This window comes from Perissodus microlepis, chromosome 3, assembly GCF_051167445.1.
Source record: "Perissodus microlepis isolate ML-2025 ecotype Zambia chromosome 3, ASM5116744v1, whole genome shotgun sequence".
NCBI classification, from domain to species: domain Eukaryota; kingdom Metazoa; phylum Chordata; class Actinopteri; order Cichliformes; family Cichlidae; genus Perissodus; species Perissodus microlepis.
In genome coordinates this window covers 12,084,737-12,103,372 of record NC_140463.1, presented here as the reverse complement: position 1 = coordinate 12,103,372, position 18,636 = coordinate 12,084,737, and the positions used below count along the sequence as shown (strand labels likewise).

Sequence of the window (18,636 nt, the reverse complement as noted above, 5' to 3'; positions counted from 1 at the left end):
AGTCCATGTGTATTGTAAAAGACACTATGAGCATAACTGCAACAATGTCCCCTCTAACCTCTAAGTGTGCGCAATTGTGCAGTGCTGGTCTCTGCGAACAGAAAATCTGCGCTGCGCACCAAAAAAATCTAACCTGCATTGAAATTAAAATAAATACGTAACAATTCTTTCTGTGCTGTTATGCAGTATGAGTCAGTAAGTGACCGGTGACTGGCTGGCTGCTCCAGCCAATAATGCGATTTACATTCGTATATACGCAGCTAAATAAAGTTGTTGACAGCGTCCTTATGTGCCGCTTCCTTTGTTTTAGCTACCAAAAGTGGCCAATGTGGAGTGAAGACTCTTATCTGCCAGCTGTCAAAGTAAGTAAAAAAAACAAACAAACAAAAACAAATAGGACTGAAAGAAGACAGTCTATATTGAACTCAGCAAAAGGAGCAATTACCCAACTTTTTGGATATTATATGTCATTACTATTTAACAACAATAAGTTATTTAATTTTAAATATCCACATGGTTAGTAGTGGCAGCTTTATTGCTGGAATTTGTCCACTGTTATACATCAATCTAAAAAGTTACACCTGGCAGATGTTGATGGCCCCAGTGCGAGACTACAATGGGACCCCGGGCCCCAGAGAACTGCTACACATCCAACTGAGCTCCCACTACACAACAAAGAGAACCATGCAATGAAATGTAAGTGTCCTGAGGTCAGTACACACCAGCTGCTGGAAAGATAGCTTCGTTTTTTATTTAATTCTTTTTTATTTTTTAATGCTTGTACTGCACCCAGGCCCCACCCTCCAGCATAAGCAGCTCCAGTTAACAATATCACAGTTGTAAAGTGGGGCTGAGACCATGGACAACAATATTTCCTGACAACCAACATTCATCTATTAGGTTTGTCAGGACATAGTGAATGGTAGATGGACTGATTCTTATATAGCACTTTTCTACTCTCCCAGAGTACTCAAAACACTGTATACAACATGCCTCATTCACCCCACTCACACTCCGATGAACTCATCGGAGGGCAACTTGGGGTTCGTATCTTGCCCAAGGATATGGGGCATGCAGACCGGTGAAGCCAAGGATCAAACCACCAACCTTCCAATCAGTAGCTGATCTGCTCTACCACCTGAGCCAAAACCACCCCAGACTCAAGCACACATATGTGTGTGTTTGAGTCTGGGGTAGTCTTGGCTCAGACTGAGCTCAAACACACATATGTGTGTGTTTGAGTCTGAAGAATTGGACAAATGTGTGTTCACAGCAGGAACTGGACTGGTACCTCCTGGTTTCCCATATGGAAAAGATATGTATAAATCTTATAAAGTTTGTATCTGTCTTGTGTGAAACTTGTATGAAAAGCATACAAGAGTGAAAACAGATATAAGATCCCTTGAAAAATTATATAAATGAAACTTGTATGTTTTGGATACTTACTAAAACAATATTTGAAAGTAATGAGAAAGTGGTCACTTTCATGAGTAGCCTTATATAAACAGCAAGCCTTATATAATTGACTATATGAAGTAGGCCACATTTTATGCAAGTCTTTTATAAGTTTTTTCTATTTCTTTTCCATATGGGTTTGCTCTTTGTTGTGATGCCCACATAACAGAAAATGAAGAATTAATCCCAGTGTCCTCATCCCAAAGAATGATGTTCAGCAGCCACTGTTATTGCAATGATAAAGAGAGCATCACATATTAACAGCATAATCACAACACAGCTCTATTTTCTACATTACATTTTCATCAAGTGTTTAAGCCAAACAACCTTGGTGAATGTTTTACTGCCATTAATAAGTGTCATTAAAAAGAATGCAGGTGTGAGGCTTCACCTACCAGAACTTGTCTGGGTCATGGATTCAGTTGTGACAGTCACAGTGTAAAAGCAGCAAGCTGTTGCCAGACTCTGATGTTTTAACTTTCACTACACTTGCATGTTTGTAAAATCCTGTAATAGGAAATAAACTAACTGAATGGTTTTTTTTTTATCTTTATAGTCCAATGATTCCGACTCTTTAGATTTGTTTTGAAGCTTATAATGTTGTCAGCCTAAAAGAAATCATTGCACTGATAAAGTATTGTGTCGGTTGTTTGCAAAACTGGCAATATTTAAATACCCAGTAAGATAAATCAGTTACAAAACACATATTCATGAAAAAATAAATGTTTCCAAAATGTCTGAAAGTATAATTTGCAACCGTAGAGGATAAAAATCACAATATACTCCAAATCAGTGGACACACACAAGTGTAGGCCTCTCTTCCTGTTTAGCCCAATGAAACATGGGTGGGGCGATCATGGCTCAAGAGTTGGCAGTTTGTCATGTAATCGGAAGGTTTACAAGGTCAGAGGGCCCGGTGGCGCCAGTGTCCGGCAGCCTCGCCTCTGTCAGTGCGCCCCAGGGCATTTGCGTTACAAAAAATTCAACAGAAAATAATGAATACATAAATAAATAAATAAAATATAGTTTTGAGGAAGTTCATTACAACTGATTCAGGTCATTATATCTCAGCTACACTTCCTCTGATCCTCATCACGACTCTCTGTCCACACAAACAAAGAAATGAGTTGGCGTTGACACTTCTGTTTGATGCACTTCTGTAGCTCATCCATGATTCATGTTGTGAAATTGCAGCAAAATCTAGAAAAGTGGAATTTCGGAGATTATTAACAGGTTTATCTACTTAATGTCAGCAGGTCATTTCTTCTTTCATTTCTCTTCTGCAACGTCTTTCTGTTTATGCCTGTAAAAACTACAAACTCTGTTAGATACATGCTTTGGTTAAGTCGATGTCAAAGGTCTGACCAAGTCTAACAAATGGCTGCTATTATATGAGTACGGAGAGATTCAGAACTTTATTTTTATTGGTTACTAGGACCTGAAAAAATTCTTTAATCGGCACCTCTTTCATGAGCCTCATTGTACTTGTACTAATTTAGACAGACAAGCTGCAAAGTTCCTAACTTTTCATCTTACATGTAAATAATGTATAATGTCTTCACTTTTTTCCCCACCCATTATCGTCTAAAATGAATGGTCCGGAAAGAAGAAAATATCCAGTTAGCGTGAAAATGCTAGACGACAGAGGAGAATTGCCAGAATGCAAAAGGGACTCAAATAACCAGAAGACCACACGAGTTTTACTCCTGTAAGCTAAGAACAGAAGATGGGAAACACATGTCCTGGTCTAATGAGTCTCTGATGATGATTTCTGCCGTGACCTTCATTGTGACATGAACGTGAGTTCAAGACACTGTACTCAAATTTCCTCCGCACTCTCCAGGTCTTAATGTGTATGTTTGCCTCACCCTGTCAATGTTAAAACCTGAGTAAGTGCAATAATTACACTGCATTCCAAATTAATATGCAAATTGTATTTAAGTGCCATAAAGATTAAATATGTTGTTTTTCAATTAAAGTCATGGATGGCATTGAGTCTCAGGGCTCTTTAGATCACTAAAATCAATCTCGGACACCTGTGATAATTGGTTCACTATGGTTAGATATTTGAAGCTGCTGTGCCTCTGGAGCCCTGCGAACATCAAGGTGTAGGATCCTCCAGAGACTTGCAGTTATGCATAAAACTTCTATTCGGCCACCTCTAACCAATGCTCACAAGCAGAATGGCTGCAGTGGGCCCAGAACTACATGAAGACTAATTTTCAAACAGTCTTGTTAACTGATGAGTGCCGTGCAACCCTGGATTATCCAGATAGATGAAGTGGTGGATGGTTGCTGGACGGCCACCATGTCCCAACAAGGCTGTGACGTCAGCAAGGAGGTGGTGGAGTCATGTTTTAGTCTGGAATCATGGGAACCATACTTTCTGCAACAAAATCACAATGCACCATCTCATGTTGCAAGGAATACCTGCCATGAACCGCTGTGTGGCAGGCAGGAGATGTGGACCCAAAATGCAGGCGCTCAGACTCAAGGTGTTAACTCAAAGTCACAGCTTTATTGGCTGGCAGGAAAAACATACAAACTAATCTAAACTAAACTGGGAAACAACAAACTAAAACTCACAGTGAGCCACAGGGAGATCCACACAGCATGAGGGACGACACGACACTGACTCAGAGAAACACAGGGTTTAAATACAATGGGAAGTAACGAGGGGAATGAGACACAGAAGGAGAGCACAGCTGGGAGAAATCAGAACTGACGAGACAAGGGAGCAAAGTAGGATACACTCACATGAGACACAGACCTTCAAAGTAAAACAGGAATTAGCACCGATGCAAACTAGACTAGGGGAGACAGAGCAACTAAGAAACACAGAGGGCAGCTACTAAATACTCAGAGAACTAAACAGAATACAAGAACACCAAACTAAGACACTACACTAAAGAACAAGCTGGGACTACAAAGAGAACTAAGAACATAATACAGAAAACTCAGAGGCACAAGAAACTCAAAACACTGGGTCACTGACCCAGGACCGTGACAATACCTCTGCATCACTGGCGGCTATTGTTATTAAAGGTGAGAAACTCATGGTATGACCCCCATCCTCCTCTTACTTCAATCCTATTAAGAACCTTTGGAGCAACCTCAAGCAAAAGATCTATGTGGGAGGCAGTTCACATCCAAACAGCAGCTCTGGGAGGCTATTCTGACATCCTGCAAACACATTTAAGCAGAAACTGTCCAAAAACATCCAAGTTCCATTGATGCAAGAATGAAATGTTTCTTTGTTGTGAGTAAAAATTTGGAACAGTGGATTTTAAGTTTTTTTATTTTTATTTTTTTAAACATACTGTTTTCATTGGGAGGTTTGTTCAGTAACATTTGAATTATACTCTAATACTCAATGACTCGACAATTATGCTGACTGTAATTTGCAACAAATATTTAGGGAAATCAGAGAAAAATACAATTTGCATAATAATTTGGAACACGGTGTAGATCTAGGGACAAACTGTCATAGCTAGATGACTGAGTCATGTGGGTGTCTTGTGGGGTGTTCCCATCTGCAGTAGTCGGCATCAACAGTGGTCCAAGGAAGGAACAGTGGTGAAACAGCGACTAATGCACGCAGTGAGTTAAAGTTGGTCTGTGTGGTTCTATCGAACAGAAAAGCGATTGTGTGTCAAACTGCCAAAAAGATGCTGGTTCTGAAAGAAAGGTGTCAGAATGCACGGTGCATCGCAGTTTGTGTGAGGAGGAGGATAACAAATTTGAGGTGTTGACTTGGCCTTTAAATTCCTCAGATCTCAGCACACCTTCAGAAGTCCAGTGGAGTCTATACCTCAGTGGGTCAGGGCTGTTTGTCAGTAATAACACCAGTGCACCAATTAGATCTGCAGAGGACTGAAGTAAGTATAAGCCAAGGGGTTGAGATGTTGGAACACTGCACATAGTGTATTATGTGTATGTGGGCTCCACCCTGTGAAACACTAGAGTGCACACAAAACCTGAACACAATAAACAACCATTTTGGATCTGACCTTTATATACAGTATAACCAGAAAAAATGTTGTTTTTTTAATTACAAATTAACAGATATTGGACAAAAACAAATAAACAGTAAAGACTGTACGTACAAGTTGTATGGGTGCATGTCTGCTTATTGTATGTTTGCTGATTATGCTGTTTTATAACCACGTTCCTTTAAATGTTAAAAAACCATTGCAACAGTAGGAAAAATTAAACACAACTCCTTAATGATAATGTCAAATAACAACTTAACAATGCAAAATACATATAAGGTATACACTGTCTTTTGACTGGGTTTTTCCTGTGCAGCCAGTTGTATTTAGTTTCAGGCAGTAACACGTTAGTGCTCCAGTTCCACCCTCGTGCAGATTGTAACACGACTACTGTTGGAAATGTTTCAACAACCTGACTTACAGTGAGCTCAAACTGCACGCGTCTCACAGTCAGTGAGTTGAAGTAAAACATGGTTACACACAATTTCTGTGCCATTAGGAAATTCTGCAGAAGTAAATCAACACTGCTTAAAATAGATTATTATGAAGGTGTAATTTTACATTACATATTTTGAAATATTAGGTAATTGTTATTTTGTTTCATTACGCATTTGTTTTAATTAAAATTAACCCTCCAAAAATAAAGATATAATTTTTTAAACATTGATTACAGAGGTACGAAGCTCCAAAAGATTGCATCTACATAGTTTTTAGTGCAAACCACTTTTACTTAAAAAACCCCAAAAAACACAACAACATTAACAACAACAAAATAAAGCAACAAGGAGCAATAGCAGATACACACCTGCACCATTTGATTGTTCTTTTTTTACATTGTTACCCCAGTAACAAGCCAAGCATTCAGAACCAATCTGCATCTTTTACAGTTTAAAGTAAACAATATTAATCTGGAGGGTCTGTTTTCTGTTTTCACGTCTTTCTGCAGACCTTTGCAAAAGTTTTGAACTTTGGTCCGAGGATGTTCAGAAAGTCAATGTTATTGTTTTTGTTGTCACTGCATCTGATAGAGTCAGCTACAGAGCCACGTCCCCTGAATGCTGCCCATCCTCTTCTGTTCCCATTTGGAAGACAGAGGTAGTTTGTTATTATCACCTGTTATTACTCCCAAGCCTGGATAATAGGAGGAAGCATACAAGACTTTCAAAGCTGCTGAGGACATGACTGATGGTCATATATTACACATTGAGCAAACAGATCACCAACAAGTTAGAGAAATAATATCTTTTACAAACTTGTTACTCATTAAGTTTACATTTATTTAACTGCAGAAAAAGAAACTTCTGCTATCCTATTTTTGAATTTTTATGTAAACTTCTGCAACAAGACATTATGGTTGGATGTATCAAAAACAAATAAATAATATGTTTGTAATAATAAAACAACATTGCATGATGTAGATAGTGGCCATTTGATTCTCAGTTATAAAGAAAGACCTGGGACAAGAAGTAAATATGGTTTTCTTGTGAAAAACTGGAAACGGAGACATTGGTTGCACATTACTATCCTTACCATGCTGTCCTCTGGAGCCTCTGTGTTAGATTTGAGTGGGATTCCTCCAGTGTCTCCGAAGTCATAAAGCTGCAATTTCTCTCTCTTTTTTAGACAGAAAAATACAAGGACCAGGACTGCAACAAAAAAGCAGACATATTCAAAATCAGAGCTCACATAGTGCTTTTATGTGTGGTATACCTTACACTATTGTATGCAGCATTGTTCACATCTTAATATGCATCTTAATATGTTCTCTTGTAGAGACTACAAGAGAACCCCCATCTAACCCTTACAACTTAATCACAGTGGGAGACTCACAAAGCAGTAGGAGGAGGACCACAGGACACAGCATAGTCATTATTCCCAGTAGTCCGAAGGACACAGACCTGCAGGAAAAGGTGTATCAGTCATTTTTCCAAGTGTCCAGGCAAACATTTGACACACCCCATCTTACCCATCCCCTCTTTTGACATTGACATTCACAGGGATGGACTGCCACGTGGCACTGCTGCCATTCAGTGATGCTACATTTTGTGCAGTGATCTGAAGCTGGACATCGTTGGTCTTCTCATAGTCTAATGGCTGGAAAAAAGAAAAACATTTAAAAGTTTATGAATATAAATCAGTTTTATATAGGCCGACTTTGCATGAGGTGTGATCCATGCAAAATGTTTCCACCAACGTAACTAAATGATAATAATGAATTTAATAATAAGCCAGTCTCACCTTTGAGATGTACAAAAGCCCTTCGTTTGTTTGGGGGTCAGTAACTATCCTGAAATTTCCATTTTCATTTACTTTTGTAGTGACAAACTTTGACATCCAGTTCGATGTGTTTATCAAATCTTTATCTTGAACAGGAATTCGAAGTAGTTTTTCACTTTCAGTGACATTATACTACAAGAAAAAAAAGCATGGGGGTGTTCTTAAGTTGTTGTTTAATTATGTTGGTAAAAAAAAAACAATGTTTTGGTGAAATAAGTAGAATTTTTTTTTCAAACACTTACAGATGATTTCATGAAGGCTGGTGGATTGTCATTAATATCACTCAGAGCAATTGTTGCTGTCGATGTGGCAAACAGACCATTTGGTGCACCATTCATATCCTGGATTTTTACAGTCACCACATGGTTGTCTTTTAACTTAAAAAGAAATGTTACAAAGTATTATAATAAAAATATGTTGTAAAGCACTTGCATCATCTATTTAAATGCTATTTTCAATTAAAGTTCACAGGTATCACTGATGCAGAGGCAGTGCTCACCTCTCTGTCTAGGGTGTTGGTTGTTGTTGTGATGATACCTGTTTCTGGATGAATGGTAAACATGTCTGATCCAGATACGAGTGTATATTTAATCTTCACATGGTCGGTGTAAATTCGGTCTCTGTCAGTTGCACTCACCACTCCCACCACAGTCCCTGTATTGTAACCCATAATCATTTAGAGCAACTGCACTGAAAAACAAATACCACAGAATCATCTATTACTGTATGTTGTCTTTCTCACCTGCACTACAGTGCTCAGGAACTGTAAACTGTAAAGGACCTACAAACTCTGGAGCATTGTCATTGACATCATCTACAATCACTCTCAGGGGCAATTCCTCCTCTAGCTCCACATTTGTATGCTTGTCAAAAGCACGCACTACAAACTATAGAGGGAAGAAAGAAACATTTGACTAGTTTGATGCACACAAATATAGAAAGGAGAGTCAGGAACATAACAAGACTCCATATGTGAACTGTGCCAGTTCCAGGTTTGAATGAAAAAATACATAAACAAACATGCTCAGTAGAGGATCAAATATTGTGTAACTATTTGAATGATTAATAAATCACTCCTTAAAGATGACTGTGGAACATTATTGGAACTCTTTACAAATCTTCTAAATCAGCGTCATCTTCACACTCACATTATATGCTGCACTCCTCACGATCCACTGCTTTGAGCAAGAACAGATCCCCCGTGTCTGTGTCCATACTGAACACTCCAGTTGGATACGTATCGACTCCTTCTCCTTCGATAGTATAGTACACATCACGGTATTCTGCAGCGTCTATCACTATCTACATCGCAAACCAAATAAGATCATACATATTAAGGAAGAGAAAACCAAAAAAAAAAAAAGGATTGTGTTATTCATAACATGTTTATCATGAAGCAGTCTGCTGTGGGCTCTTTCAGCTCGCAGTGTCATGAAATCAAAAGTGTACGCAGTTTCTGACATGCTGTAGCTCGGATTATCAGATCTGTTGGGGGGACAATATGTATTGACAATAAACATTTTTATGGCATAGTGATAATTAATGATATGAATTATACATTCAATTCACCGTTGTAAGCTCTTCTGGATAGTTCCCTTTATAATTCTCCACTATATTGAATGTCGGACGTCTCCAATCACGCCGTCTTTTAGAGCGGTTCAGGGAGCCTCGGCCTCGTTGCTGTGACATTCCAAAAAGTTCAGATATGTTAGAAAAAAAATGCACTGTTCCTTCTGATCTCTACAAAAGACTCACAATATTCAGTTGCCTTACGTGTCTTTTCGGCATTGTACTGCGGACAAGGTGAACTTCCATCTTACTTTCCCGTCCACTCTTGTCCTGAGCACACACAGAAAATGTCCGTCCTCTTTCTCCCACTAAGACATATGTTTCAACTGAAAAGCGAGAAAGGAAAGTTAAAGAGCCATAAAACACAGGACGGTCAGGCTACCATACTTTCTCAAGGAAAAGAAATGTAAAAAAACAAGTAAGCAGAGCGGCACTTTTTGCTACACGGTGTCCAGGTCGAAATCTTCCAGGTGAATTTACGTAGAGAGATCTCTGGAGAAAGCACGACTCCACACAGGACAGGATCTGGAGGTGAAAGTGAGTTTCAAACTGACTTGTCACGTTTAAATGTTTTAATGCTTCTGGGCATTAAAATGTTGGCTATGGCAATGAGGAATGACAGACGTCACAGAAATGAAACACATATTAGTGATGCAGGAGTGCTATAAAACCAACACAGAAGCAGTTACCTGGGTTAGGCAGATGGTGAATATTAAAAATTTCCACATCTTTAGACGAAAAAAATAAGATGGATTTTGTTCTGCATCCAAGTGTGGAGAGTTCAGTTAGTGTTTAACAGAGTAATAGATGACAAATGTGTCTAGTCTACTCCAGAGCTTTGTCTCCTGTCTGATCCTTCACTCCTCTATTAATGCAAAAAGGCAGGTGTTTCTCAGATGGCTCTAACTGTCGCTGTTGGGTGAGTCAGCAGACACACCTTTGATGACACACCCAAGTGTGAAGTGAAGTCCCTTTAGGCCAGGGTAGGGAACGTTAATCCTCGAGAGCCGGTGTCCTGCAGGTTTTAGATCTCACCCTGGGTCACCACACCTGAATCAAATGATTAGTTCATTAGCAGGCCTCTGGAGAACTTCAAGACATGTTTAGGAGCTAATTTAGCCATTTAAATCAGCTGTGTTTGATCAAGGACATATCTAAAACCTGCAGGACACCGGCTCTCGAGGCCTGGAGTTCCCTACCCCTGCTTTAGGCTGTGCTCTCTGTTGTTGCTGAGAAAGCCAACGCCCTCAAAGTTGTGTATATTTACATTTTTTTCCCACCAGCAGGGGGAAACTGTTTTTACTGCAAGACATTAAACCGCTACCAAATGCTTTACTATTTCCCCTTAAACAGCTTTAGCAGGACTATAAGAGCTACAAATACACATTATTAAAGCATGTAGCTTTTTTTGTACAAATCCATGCATATAAAGTGAAAACAAAATTCTTATGACACTATGGCATTCTGCAGGTAAATGCATTAGACGAAATACTGGTGTCTGTTTCTTTTTGTCAAGAGTAGAACTGGAGCTGAACGCTCTAGTGGGAGAGGCTGTGCTTGCCACAGCTAAATGCTCACTATCCCTATAAACTGGTCATAAATGTGAATGTGATGTTATTCCCTCGATAAAAAAGTGAAAGTTAACTGTTGTCATACTCAGGCTTCAGAGTGTTTGCATAATTCAAAGTCTAAACAAGCCTGTGTGTAACAAACCGGTTATTTCGGGTTATTTAGCTGGTCTCACTATTTCTGATTACTTTTCCCTCCACAGTATCCCAGTAAGATTAATCATAACAGATGTTTTTAGATTCTATTGTTGCATTTGCTGAGTTGTGCACTGCTAAAAAATCCTAGAGGTTATCTTTCTCTGGAAGACCCATAAGCCATTTTTAAGCTCTAAGTTAAATTCATAAAATGTACAACATGACTACAAACTTCAATTCTCTATTAGTTTGAACCAGGAGCGATTCTAGGATCAGAGCTTTGGGGGTGCTGTTGTTAAAGAGGGTCAAAAATGTTTCAACCCAGTTTGTTTTGCAGATTCTGTATAGCAGCTTTAATATAGGGAGGACACAACTTCCAGATTGTGTGAGTAAAATCAGATTTTTTCCTCTTTGTCAGTTTAACAGTTTCTGTTGTGCTTGTCTGTTTTCTTACCTGGTTCTTCCTGATCTTGTACTTTCTCCTCACGTTCCCCTCTTTCCTCTCTCCCTCTTTGGACTGACAATCATACACAAATAGACTGTATTCAATTAGATTAAATTACATTAATATGAAAAAATACCATTAAGATCAGTGAAAAAAAGTCCTTTCTCAGTGTACTTTCAACCAAAAGGCAAATAACCGAACTATATGCACATCTAATAAAAGATGTAAATATTGAAACACTGATCCAACATTATTTTGATTGATGGATCATTTGTTCTTACACTTTTACCTGAATGTGGCTTCTTTTTTTGAAAAATAAAAAAAACTTCCTTATATCCATTATGAACCTGGCTGTCTCTCTGTACACACACACAAACACACACACACACAACAGGATTTATAAGGTTAATGGGCATCCAGTCAGTTAGCTAGTTAGTACCTTGGCTTTAATATCGGCACATGCACATATGACAAAATAAGCAGCTTCTCTCATCCCATTTCAAACAGGACAGTGGTAACAACAGCAGGCTACGGACAATTTTAAGTTTTTGATTTTAAATAGGCTCTAAAAATTTCAATGGGAGCAACAGGACGGTTGAATGTCGCTGATTTTACTGCAGGTATCCAACATCGCTCTAGCAGAAAGGGCACTAGGGCCGGAGTAGGGGCGAGACGAGCTGGAACAAACCGTTTTTTGGAGGGGGGAGGGGCATATCTATACTTTAGTTGTTAAAATATTACATCTCAACCAAGTACTGTATGGTTTTTATATTTTTAGTAGTGTGTCACATAAACAGCAAATATTGTATAAAAAAGTAAGAAATCTTTGGGGGTGCTTTGATTCATTTTGAAATGGGCTAAAAACGACCCTGGTTTGAACACATCTGTTACGATTCCACGTAAATGCTGGAGAGCTAAGAGAGGCTGTTGTGAGAATCAGTGTTTTAAATGAAGTTCAAAATAAGCTTCAAATGCCCGTATAAAGGGAGTATAAAAGCTATCTAAGCAGCCATTTCAGTGGTTATGGAAAACACATGTTCAAGTCCCTCACCTGCAAGGTTTCCTACCACTGCTGTGAAAGCACAGACTAGTTTGCATTAAGCAGGCTTTGTGTTTTAAGTGCTTATTAATGTTGCACTAATACAAATTATAAGGATTATTCTATGAAATCTCCTGTTTTTATTTCATTTCATAACATTTCATCCCAAAGAATACTCTTGCTATCTTCACTTTTAATAAATTATATTTAAATCTGATAACCTATGTTTTCTTTTTCTCCAAAATGAAATATGAATATGAATATAATGTAAAAAAAATATAAAACTTAAAAATTCATGCAGCCTGCTTTCTGAAACTTTAATTAGGGATTAATCTTGTGTTTATTAATGTCACATAAGCTAGCTACACATTTTAAATAGTTTATAGTTCAAAATTTGGTATAAACCCTTTTTATGAGTGAATAAACAGCCAAAGCTGATCCTGACTGTGAAGACATGAAATATGAACAGTATGCAAGGGTCAATTCAGCATCTCAGTTTATGACAGTGACACACATGCTTGACATTAGAAAGTTTCTGGATCCACCCAAACCAGCTTTCTCCACCCTTTGCATGCGTGACAAATAAGTCCACATGTCACGTGTAGGAGAGCAGTATTCTGGTGAAACCATTTGAGGATTAATTCTCTAATGCCCAAATCATTGTTACTAATACCTGGTTTGTTTCTTAAACGGACATTCATGTGGGTGACAGGAAATGACTCGAGACATTCAGCACACCTTTTGTCAGCAATGATGAAATGAGATCAAGTAAAGTGAATTTACATTTGTAGTTTATAAGATTATTATTTAAATAAGATTATGTTTTCCAGCTGGCTCGGAGAAAGTGGATGAAAGGTCGATGTCCAAAGTCCTGTGTTGTGTCTGCAGTGACAGATGGAGAGGGAACATGTTTGCAAGGACCTCAAAGAGGGCAACATTATCATCAGTGCTAAGCTAACAAGTTTTAAAAAAAGAAAAAAATCTTCCATTTTCCAAAACTCCACACAGCTCCAGCACATTTGACAACAGAAAAATGGCAGAGATCCAACCTGAATGTGTATTCTTCACAGTCTAACTGGGAAAGTAGCAGGATTTTGTAAAAGGATTTTGTAGGAGACATGGACATCATCTCTTTTGTAGTGAGTTTCCCCGTACAAGAAAACCCTCAAAAGGGTCTGGCTGTTACTGAGAGAGCTTTACAGATTATTTTAAGATCAATATTAGTAAGGTGGGAAAAACATCATCTTTCCATGATTTTAGCAGGAGACTGATGTTGGCTGAATTCATATTTTCCTTGATTTCATGCAACATTCTGTGGAATAATGGTGCATGTTTGACTGTTTGCCCAGTAACAGATTTTTAAGAACAAGGTGTTGTGGATTTGAATACTGACAGCCATGAGCTGCATGTACATCAAGGTTAATAAAGACTTGATGGCAAAATTAAAATCTTCCTCTTTTGGCTGCACCCTTGAAGAGTTACCACAAGAGATCATCTGACATCTCAGCATCTACCTGTTATCCTGCACTGTCACATTGACCATCTGCATGCTTGACTTCTAGTTATGGGTAGATGACACCTTATAGAGTGTCACATTCCCGTTACCGTGTTGATACAGTGTTGGCGTGTCACTTGATAGCAACATTAGAAAAAACAAATCATTTTAGACCACTGGGACCCCAGATGATACCAGATTGGTATGGGTTTTTCTCTGCAGTTTCATTGTGTAGTAAAGGATAAACAAGCCAAAACCAAAGATCGTCTCCTCTCCTCCTGATTCATTAGAAATTGTAATGAATTTGCCTTGGTCATGTGATTTTTCTTAAGGCAATACAGGCACCGATTAAACCTTTCTGTGGTCTTCCTCTTTTGCTCCTCTCTGGCAGCTCCATCTTCAACTTCCATTGTCCACTATGTCCACTATCCCCCCTCTGCACATGTCCAAACCATCTCAGCCTCGCCTTCGATCTTGTAAAGCTGCCCCACTGATGTAACTGATGTAATTTCTATCCTTGTCTATCCTGGTCACTGTCAATGGAAATCGTAACATCACAAATCACCCCTCAGACTTTCCACCCACTTCACCCAGCCTGCACTCTCGGCTTCACCTCTTTTGTCCATTTGCTTTGGATGTTTGACCCCAGGGATTTAAACCCATCCTCCTTCATGACCTTGCACGTTCATCTTCCCACACACATTTATTCTGTCTTACTTCAACTGACATTCACTCCTTTTCTCTCCAGAGCATACCTCCACCTCTTCACGCTCTCTTCCACCTGCTCCCAACTGTCACTACAGATCACAGTGTCATCTGCAAACATCATAGTCCACAAAGACTCTTGCCTGACCTCCTCAGTCATTCTGTCCAGCACCACTGCAAACAACAAGGGGATTAAAAAATATATATAAATCACAAATTTCAAGGAAGAAAAAAACTAGCAAATGTTTTAAGTCAAGAAATGAATGTTAATTTAGACAAAACAATAAACCAGGGATGAGAAACTCAGTGATGGGATTGTCTATTTTTATACCTCATTATGAAGTCAGACCCTGACACACTTATACAAGTCCATGGGTGTGTTGATGGCACTTTTATTTAACCAACAATGTTCAGTATGGTTTCAGCACAAACGCATGGGACACAGACACTCACGCTACGCTGTCTCACCACCAGAGATGGGCAGTAACGCGTTACTGTAATCCGATTACTTTTTTCAAGTAACGAGTAAAGTAAGGGATTACTATTGCAAAAAGGGAATTAGATTACTGTTACTTTCCCGTAAGCACACTGCGTTACTGCGTTACTAAAACAATGATTGTTTGGCGAAAATGTCTCATGACAATGAGAGTATGAGCGTGCAGCGTTTAAAGCGTGGAGGTACTGACTTACTTTGAGTTTGATTCCGTAAAAAGTGACAAAAACATTAACGTCCATTGTTCGTGGAAAGAAAACTTCTTTTTACAGTGAAAAAAACCCCTAAACTTCCAAGCAAGGACCGAGTGCGCTACGACGTAATGGGAAATTCACAGACAAACTCGTGGATTCTTCCACTGGCCGCTGCGGCACACCTGCACCAGGGCAAACCTCCACCTGCTATACAGGTGAAAATAGAGCAAAAGGAACGCTAGTCTTTGACTTTATTTATTTTCTGCTGTGTTTCACTTACATCTATTTGAAAGACTGAGTGTAAACACAAAAGAATATTTCATTTTATGTGCTGGAATGTGCAGAAAATAGGTTTAAATGTTAAACAAATTTCTTCCAGTCAGAGAATGTTGCATATAATTTAATTTTTGCTTGATGCATGAAGTTAAAAGATTAAAACTAATAAAACAAGTTTTAAAAAGAGACTTTTCCATTTGATTACATTTTGTATGATGGATTATGCAGAAAAAGTAGAATTGGGTGGAAAGATTTATCGCTTTATCACCTATTCAGGTTGTAAATCATGTTTTTAAAAAGTAACTAAGTAACTAATTACTTTTAAAAATAAGTAATCAGTAAAGTAACGGGATTACTTTTGGGGGAAGGTAATCAGTAATTAGTTACTGATTACTTTTTTCAAGTAACTTGACCAACACTGCTCACCACCACCTCGACTGTCACTATGAACATAAAAAGAGTCACAATCAATCAATTGTCCCAGCACACGTGTTCACGCCGCCTCTGCGCCGCCCTGGGAGCTCACTACGCCTCCTCTGCAGCCAGCCAGAGACCATACCCAAGCCACACTCATATAAAAACTGTAAGTTATCATCTATTATCAAGGTTTACAGTAAACACAGATATTCTCTTTGTAATGAAAATAATCAAAACTCAAATGCATTACTTGGGCAAAAACTGTCAGTTCAGCAAATATAATACATAAGTCTTAAGCCATTCTCTTATTTTAGATAAATTGCATCTTAATTTAGACATAATTTGTCATATATCATATTTGCTATGACAATGTTTTTCTATTTAATTATTTTAAATCTTTACACCTCCAAAGTTGGAACACAGAGCAGATTATTTCAGTATTGGATGTTAATACCTAAAAACCCAATGGCTGTTTCTGTTCAGTGATAACATTGATAAATGAAACAGCAGGACGACACTCACAGACCAGCTGGAAAAAGCCATTTAAGATTTCAAATAGGCTGCATTTCAGCTGGACGCTGGTATGAATCCTGACTCTGTTGTTGTTTATGTTTTATGTTTTTTGTAGATCATAAAACCAACAACAGCAACAAGAAACAGAGCAAAAACTGAGAGACCATCCTCTTCCCTCCATCCTCTGTGTGTCCTCCTGTCTGACCTGCAGGTGAGAAACAGGTGTGAGGTGTCAGCTGTCAGGTAGGTGATGAGTGAAGAACAGAACAGAATCCATTTCCTCTTCAAACTGCTGTCAGACATTATCTACTGCACTCTGATCACATCACTCAGACCAGCTGCTTTCTACAAAGTCTCATCAACAACATCTTTAGAAACAAACATCAACAACCAGGAAGCAGCTTCACCTCTCATCACACACACACTCAACTCTACTCACTCACCTGGAGGATCAACAACACTCAGGTTGATGATGCTGATAGAGGTGTTCTTAATGATGGAATCTGTGGATGACACGACACTAGTATGTTCCAGTGTCATTAACCGTCACATTCTTCAGAATCAAAGACACATCTCCATCCTTCATCTGTCTGTCCTGCAGATCCACCCGGTTCTTAAAAGATGGATGCTGGTCTTCAAGTAAAGACCCTTCATCACGGTACAAAAGAACAAAGAGGTTGAAGGCCAAAGTACAAGTGTTCACTTCTACAGCAGCCGATTAAGGTGAGCAACATTTATTACTGTCTTACCTTTCAGTCATTTAAGTAATTTAGAGTAGATGTAATTTAGAATTTTTATAAACCAAAGAATGAATGAAAAATCAGTCGGCAAATGAAAACAATCGGTAGTTACAGCCTGATGTGTAGTAAAACTGGGCCACCTCCTTCAAGCTCAGCAGTAACACAACACACACCTGTAAAAATCTCATCAATAAAAGTTTGCTAGAGGAGTTAAACATTTATGTCTTTAAAATGTTTGAGCATTTTTAATCCAGATCACTACAGTGACTTTGATTCATGTTTATGATACAAAATTCCAGTTTCTTAGAGCAATACAGTTGCCATGCAATGAAATGGCAAATTATCACCATCAGTGTTAATTTAAGCCTACTGTAACATTCATCAGATAACATTCATCAGATAAGATGTACGTGTTTCCTAAATCATCAGCATGCAGGTCAACTCAGGTAGAGCTGCTCGGTGATATCAGATGGAAGATAGTTGCTTGTGATGTCACAGAAACACATTGATTATAACTTTCTTAAAATATTTGTTATAATATTTTGCGTTATTATCTGGAGATAATATAGACACCTATGCATTCACATGAACTGGAAATAGCAGATCAAAGATTGCAAAGTAAACGACCGTGAACAAGTAAACCACTGATGTAAAAAACAGTTAATCTGGAACACCAACAAAGACAGCTGAGGTAAAAAGTGGACATGCAGCCTACACAACAGAGAAAGGATGCAGGACTTTGTGCACTCACTACAGAGGAAGAGTTTTTGAAGTGACTCTGGAGTAAAGATTTAGAATTTGCTGACTGTAATATCAAATATTCCCTGTATCATACGTAGTATAAATTGGGAGGCGTAAGAAAACAGAAATCAGTTAAAAGCAATCTAAAATGAGCTGATGGGAAGTGGTTAAAAATGTGGCACACTTAAACTTAAATAGCCAAACATTAACTGAATTACAAACAAAACACCTTAACATGAAACAGAATGTAATAAATTCAGATGTCACCCCCAGAAGCAGCTGAACAGAGGACCAGGAGAAACAGGAAAATCCATGGAAGTGGCAAAAATGTGGCAGCATTCATTTATACATTACATTTAGTTTCACCAATATCAGACTGAATGCTGGAATAAGTTTCCACTCTGAACCAAACTTTACTTCTGTCGCCTGGGGGAAAGGAAAGTACCTGTCCCTTTGCTTAGTTTGATTCATCAATGGTCCCAACCCTTCTGTTTTTTTTTCTCTTGCAAGTATATATGTTCCTCTACAACATTACCAAAGACAACAACCACCTACAATCTTAGAAAGGAAAAATACTATGAA

At 38.5% G+C, this 18,636-nt stretch overlaps 1 protein-coding gene across 1 annotated transcript; it reads right to left on the bottom strand.

The window, feature by feature from the left end:
* Positions 1 to 3,690: 3,690 nt before the first annotated feature.
* LOC146389935 (desmocollin 2-like protein) lies at positions 3,691 to 17,113 on the bottom strand. The gene is made up of 13 exons (XM_084920116.1): positions 17,017 to 17,113; positions 16,070 to 16,086; positions 9,498 to 9,671; positions 9,294 to 9,404; positions 8,877 to 9,026; positions 8,467 to 8,611; positions 8,224 to 8,378; positions 7,967 to 8,101; positions 7,686 to 7,856; positions 7,414 to 7,541; positions 7,278 to 7,345; positions 6,964 to 7,093; positions 3,691 to 3,841 (listed from the first exon to the last, which is right to left on the bottom strand). The coding sequence occupies exons 1-13, from the start codon at positions 17,111 to 17,113 to the stop codon at positions 3,691 to 3,693; spliced, it is 1,632 nt and encodes a 543-aa protein (XP_084776242.1).
* Between the last annotated feature and the right edge of the window lie 1,523 nt (positions 17,114 to 18,636).